General features: G+C 29.7%; 1 protein-coding gene across 1 annotated transcript in view; it reads right to left on the bottom strand.

Moving 5' to 3' along the window:
- Positions 1–1,012: 1,012 nt before the first annotated feature.
- Positions 1,013–7,500, bottom strand: part of LOC137659557 (uncharacterized) — a 119,148-nt gene continuing 112,660 nt past the window's right edge. The window contains exons 12-13 of the mRNA XM_068394422.1: positions 6,652–6,790; positions 1,013–2,220 (exon numbers count right to left, since the gene is read on the bottom strand). Coding sequence (XP_068250523.1) covers positions 2,104–2,220; positions 6,652–6,790 — 256 coding nt within the window. The 3' untranslated portion in view covers positions 1,013–2,103. The remainder of the gene's footprint in view (positions 2,221–6,651; positions 6,791–7,500) is intronic.

Raw genomic sequence — 7,500 nt, 5'->3', positions numbered from 1 at the left:
AGAGAAAGTGGCATTTTAGTTTTCATAATTTCATTTTGTTTGCCAAAGGCTCTCCACCCCATGCTTATCCTTCTTTTACTTTTGGTCTCGTTATCTGGGGATATTCAATCTTTAAACATATATGTACATGTTTATATACACACATGCACACACCCAAATATATATATATATATATATATATATATATATATATATATATATATATATATATATATATTATAAGGTTTGCGAGGGCTTATTGGACACGTCTCTGCATGGTGATTGCCGGACGAGAGATCAGTCCCGATGAATCTCTATAGTTTCTTGTAGTGTCTGCAACCTCACCATCCTTGGGAGCTAAGAACGGGAGTTTGAAGGAGCCTATAGATCTGCCTGCTTAGTCATCAGCAGCCATTGCCTGGCCCTACCTGGTCCAGCTTGGGTGGAGAGGTGACTTGGACGCTGATCATATGAATATATGGTCAGTCTCTAGGGCATTGTTCTTCTAGCTAGGGCAGTGTCACTGAGCCCTAGCTTCTACCATTCATGTTTGACCTTTAAACATTTAAACATACATACACACACACACACACACACACACATATATATATATATATATATATATATATATATATATATATATATATATATATATATATATATATATATGTATATATATATGTGTGTGTGTATATATATGTATATATATGTATAAATGTATATATATGTATATATATATATAAACATACAATTATATATACATAAATTGTTGTTGTTGATGATGATATAACGGTATATGAAATTCAGTTGAACGATTTGATATTCAGGATACCGTGATAGAGAGAGAGAGAGAGAGAGAGAGAGAGAGAGAGAGAGAGAGAGAGGAGAGAGAGAGAGTGAGAGAGAGAGAGAGAGAGAGAGGAGAGAGAGAGAGGGCGTTTTGTGAAGTCATTCGCGCCTCGTATCGATTTTCTTTCAGGGAAAACATCAAACAAGCTCCATAGTTCCATAATTTATTTCTGTATTCCTACCTATCACACACAGTTCCTTGCATTTATTCACATTATTTTATATCAGACTAATTTATTCTTTATTCTAAAAATTTCAAATAGACTTCGTAATTTATTTCAACCCAAAAGAGTTCATTGATATCAAATTATGTATATATCATAAGGAGGTTTATTATGGGTAATATAATACAAAAATATATGTTACATATATAACAATACAAGTTCCCTATTAATCAACATAAAGTGGCTTAGGTTTGTACAGGACATAATAAGAAAAACATTTCAAACATTAACATTGGCCTGGGAATCTCTTTGCTTACAGTAGTGGTAACTCTTACTATACAGTCGTTTGGCACCAACAATTCTCTAAGGCAGTGTAAGATGAAGAATTCCCAAAGGAATTGATGTATAGTCTATCTATACATTTATATTCAATATTATAATATCATTATTTGTAATATATTTAAAATGATTTGTCTACGTTCCTTTCAGCCCAGCAGGTTGTAGATATTTCGTTTATTTCTCCTATATTTTGCTATTCAAAAATACTCAAATGGAAATGAATCATGGTCCTTTTTTATATATTTTGAATCGGGGAAACTGAATGATGATTGGTCGGGAGTGGAACACATCAGCCAATCCCCCTGTAGCAGTGTCTCGTCTCAGCCAATCACCATCGAGCCCTCTCCTCCAAACACTTCATAGTAGATTCGCCATGAAATTACTCACTTATTCAATGGATATATGGCAGATTCTGTCACGTAATTCAAGAACAGCGAATCGACAACAGACCTGTCACATATCTGAGGCAAAGAAAAAGTCTGAGGGAGAGGACAGAGAAGAAAAAGACAGCAGAAGAAGACGGAAAGGGAACAAAAAACGAGAACTACAAGAGACCAATAACAGGCAGTAGAAAGACATTTTCTCTTCTGATCTCAGAGATATCATTTGTTTTTACCCTGGATATAATCTGTCTCCCCCAGACCTTAAGGTAAAAGAGACCCAAGAGATGTATAAAAGAGGCAATTGGTCTTGAAGTTTCTTCTACTTTTAATGATATTAGTGAAATTTGACGAAGTTTATTCACTCTCCTGCAACCTGCGGGGCTGGAAGGTTAATCCTCTATGGCCTTAGTGAACTTATATGTGCAGTTCCCCGCGTGGCCCAGCTGCGACTGGGGCACCTCCTCCTCGTATGGAATCACTCTTTGCTGAAGCATAGAAACTCTCACCTGTAAGTAAGAAGAAATCAATCATTCTTTGCTGAAGTATAGGCATTCTTACCTGTGAGTAAAAAACAATTTATAGAAATATATTTTGTTTGCCATAAAGCCATTTTTCTTAAGGGCAAATATTCTATGAAAAACGAAACAATGGTCTCTATTATATCAATTCCATAAATTTTTTAGCCAGGATCACCTGAAGGTGAAAAATAAAATTATTTTTTTTTTTTTGGAATCAAGCAATTTTTTTTTCCCGAGGACAGAAACTGTATAAAAAAAGGAAACAACGATCTCTATTATACTTATATCCTAAATTTGTGAACCAGGATCACCTGTAAGTGAAAAAAATGTATATATATATATATATATATATATATATATATATATATATATATATATATATATATATATATATATATATATATATATATATATACATACATATATACATATGTATATATAATGTGTGTTTATTCTTTTTTTTTTTGCATTAGGCTATTTTTTCTGAGGGCAGAAAACTATAAAAAAACGAAATAATGATCTTGATTATATCTATGGCCTAACAATGAAAACCAGGAATGTACCAGCTCTACACCACTTTATACACTTACACAAAAGGACCATCAGCACCCTGTCAATTCCCTGCACAAACTTTGCGTGTTTTCGTGATTTCTGGATGTTAGATCGGACATGTTGGAATATTTCCTCTTTTTCATTTATCCAGCATTTCTATTTCTTCCCCTATTCTTGTTTCCTTCATTTCTGACTAACATATTGATTTCATTAGCTAGTCGTGCAAAATCTTTCCTTATATCAGAACGATTTCCAAATATTTGTAGCATTTCTTTTTCATTTTATTCACAAAGAGACACCATGCGGGAAGTTAAGCACGCACACACGCACACACTTGTCTATATATACACACACACACACACACATATATATATATATATATATATATATATATATATATATATATATATATATATAAATTTTGCACATTTAGACATATTTTTCATATTCAAATAAGCCATATATTTTAATACCTTGATGTCTGAATTCTCTCTTATACCTCGGGATCAGAGACCCAAGGGGGAATCAACTCAAAGACAATAGCTTTTGGCCGGCCGGGGAATCGAACCATGGTCCAGGAACCTGGCCTGAAAGTGACATAGCATTTCGTGGCTTTTTGTGGCTAAAAACTATGTCACTGTCATACCAGTTTCCTGTACGAGGGTTCGATTCCCGGCCGCCCGGAAGCTATTGTCTTTGAGTTGATTCCCCATTGGGTCTCTGATCCCGAGGTATAAGAGAGGATCCAGACATTAATGTATTAAACACACACACACACACACACACACACACACACACATATATATATATATATATATATATATATATATATATATATATATATATATATATATTGCATACGCATGTATACTGTATATATTTGCACATACCCACACACACACACACATATATACAGTATATATATATATATATATATATATATATATATATATATATATATATATATATATATATATATCTATACTGTAAGTATACACAGACACACATATAAATTTATATATACATATATATATATATATATATATATATATATATATATATATATATATATATATATATATATATATATGTGTGTGTGTGTGTGTGGGTGTGTATTTTCATAATATGATAATGCGTAAAAATTCAGGTTAAACTGGTGCACAGATGCAGAAAACACAAGGAAAATGAAATGTAAGTGAATCCTGAATAGTTGTAGATAACTCATGGAAGGACTAACAGAAAAAGCACCTGGCATCAGCAATGCCCCTTTAAGCACCTCACCTGGCTGGTGGGATATGAACTCCGCCCACGGAGGCATCTGTGAGCTTGGGTCGTTGCATATACTATGTTTTTTTTTTTCTGATGTATTATTCAACAAATGTCTCTGTGTGTGTTCGTACTCTCACTGTATTATATACTGTATACTGTAGAAATTCTCTCAATAAATCAGTCATCTTGAAGACGTAGGAATCCTTGTCAGAATTTACTTTATATTTGCATTCCCCATGCTATTTACGTGTGTCCGTGTGTATATATGTGTGTGTATATATATATATATATATATATATATATATATATATATATATATATATATATATATATATACATATACATGTATATATATATGTGTATATATATGTATATAAATACACACACACACACACACATATATATATATATATATATATATATATATATATGTATATATATATATATATGTATATATATATATATATATATATATATATATATATATATATATATATATGCATACTTTTGGAGCAAACATTAAATAATTTTTGCCACAAGTGATTTAGTATTTAATGAATATATATATATATATATATATATATATATATATATATATATATATATATATATATATATGTATACTTATATATATACGTATATATATATATATATATATATATATATATATATATATATATATATATATATATATATGTATGTATATGTGTGTGTGTCTGTAAATATTTATACATTTTACGTTCCTTTATAGGAAACATCATATGCACGTAATATTCCACAAACATAAAAGTACTCACAACCTTTAAAACCATATAATCAATACCATAGCCAAATCACTGTTTATAAACATAAAATAACAATAAACTTTTTAGTAGCTTCACTTTAAAATAAATTTAAAGAACGCAACACTCGGCTAAAAAGAAATCTCGTTACGTTACTCAGAGAAAAATAAAGCAAGGTTAAATATGTTTGAGATTTAATCTTTTTACCTTCTTAACACAAGCGGATTACTTTTCTCTTTGCTACTAAAACGCTTTGTCTGAAACATATTCTTTTATCGTTTTATTTCTTTCCTTATTTTCTAATGTCTTATTATTATTATTATTATTATTATTATTATTATTATTATTATTATTATTATTATTATTATTATTATTATTATTATTATTATTATTATTATTATTTTAAGCGAAGCTAAACCCTAGTTAGAAAAGCAGGATGCTATAAGCCCAGAATTCCAACAAGGAAAAATAGCCTAATGAGGAAAAGAAACAGAGAAATTAATAAACTAGAAGAGAAGTAAAAATCAAAATAAGATATTTTAAGAGCAGTAGCAACAATAAATTAGATCTTTCATTTATAAACTATAAAAACATTCAAAGAAAAACAAGAGGAAGAAATAATATAGAATAGTGTGCTTGAGTGTACCCCTAAGCAAGAGAACTTAAACCCATATCTGTTAGTTTAAAGGATATTTTTCAGGTGTCTGTGTATTTTCTGATATCTGTTAGTAAATAAACAAATTATAGCAGGAAGAAATTATGATAAAGGAAGGTATAAAAAAATCCATAGGATTTTCTAGCTAAAATAAAGATAATATTAACGTTTACATAGAGACCAAAAGACTGAATATTATCGTCATGGATCTTTATTTTCACATCAATAAATTTCCTGCCTTTTTCTGAGTTCTAAATGTTTGATAAGTAAGCCAATTATAACTTTACATAGAAGATAACTTCCATTTTAGCCTTACCTTTCATCAAAATTCTATAATAAATTAATATTATTCTTATAAAATGCTTTATTTATAAGTTCAGTTTTTCCTTTTTTCTCAAATTCCTCTTTGAAATAAATATTCCGTTTAGAAATAACTCAATTTAACCCATAATAAATATATATTACTTTTAAAGAATATGAATTGTAACATAAACTGCTTTCCGGTTATCCTTTTGTTCTCAAATTCCTCCTTGAAATAAACATTCTGTTTAAGAATACCTCAATTTATTCCATAATCAATATATAATGATTTTAAAGAATGCGATTTTCAACATATCATACATTCCAATTTTCCTTTTATCTCAGATTCCTCTTTAACTTAAACATCCCGTTTAAAAATACTTTAATTCATTCCATAATAAATATATACACATTTTCAAAAATACTATTTTCAACATATATATTCCACTTTGTTTTCCATAAATTCCTCTTTAGAATACACATTCCGTTTAAAAAAAACAGTTATCCTATAATGAATATATAATAATTTTAGAGAATACAATATTCAACATATCATACATTCCAATTTTCCTTAAAACTCAAATTCCTTTTTAAAATAAACATTCCTTCTGAAAAATACCTCAATTTATCCCATAGTAAATATATAATAATTCTACAGAGCACTATTTAAAAAAACATACATTCCAATTTTCTTTTATTTCTAATTCCTTTTTAAAATAAACATTCCTTTTGAAAATACCTCAATTTATATAATAATTTTAAAGAATACTACAGTATTTAGAACATATACATTGCACTTGTCTATTTTTTTCGAAATTACTGAACAAAATTAAGTACTTTTATCTGCCATATGGTTCTTACCTTTTCTACATCTCTCATAACCCGAAGGAAATTCTGACCAGCCAGTTTTTTCAGGTCTTCCAGAGACCACCGGGGGTCAGATAATAACTCGGCGAATAGGTAAGGATACCTGGACACGTCCTGCAGACCTTCAGGTAACCTGCAGGTGTTGAAATGATACATTAGGGTTATCTTCATCTGTTATTGAATTTACTCTATAGTCAATTTCTTTTAATGAGGCGCATTTCCCCCGACTCGCAGCGGTACCCTTTTAGCTCGGAAAAGTTTCCTGATCGCTGATAGGTTAGAATTATCTTTTCCAACCAATCAGCGATCAGGTAACTTTTCCGAGCTAAAAGGGCACCGCTGCGAGTCGGTGCAAATCTGCCTCGCTAAAAAAAAATGACTATAGTAGTCTGCTCGCTTTAAAGTTGTGACTTTACTGAATTTATTTGTGTGTTAGGTTACCTACATCTGTTAATGAATTTACTCTAGTAGTCTGCTCGCTTTAAAGTTGTGTATTCATTGAAATTTATTCGTGTATCTACATAGTTATTTTATTAAAGTATCTTACAAGAGATAGAATAATAGATACATTATTGTGTCAAAAAGATAAAATTGCAAATTCGTTAATTAGTATAACTAGAGTTATAATGAGATTTGTTAAAGTAAATTTCAAATGCTAAAATAGTAGTAAGAAAACCTAGAAGCTATAGAACAATAGATTAATGAAGTTAATCTAAAATCATAAGAATGAGAAAACTACGTAAGAATTATAATACCAAATTTATCAAAACAAGATAATCAAATTTAGTTAATCTGAGATATTATGTAAAGAGGATTTTATATTTAAAGGGTGCGAAATAGTTC

Source organism: Palaemon carinicauda, chromosome 20 (assembly GCF_036898095.1).
Source record: "Palaemon carinicauda isolate YSFRI2023 chromosome 20, ASM3689809v2, whole genome shotgun sequence".
In the NCBI taxonomy this organism is placed as follows: Eukaryota; Metazoa; Arthropoda; class Malacostraca; order Decapoda; family Palaemonidae; genus Palaemon; species Palaemon carinicauda.
Note: the sequence above shows the minus strand (reverse complement) of the source record. Positions and strands in the feature narration are given on the sequence as shown.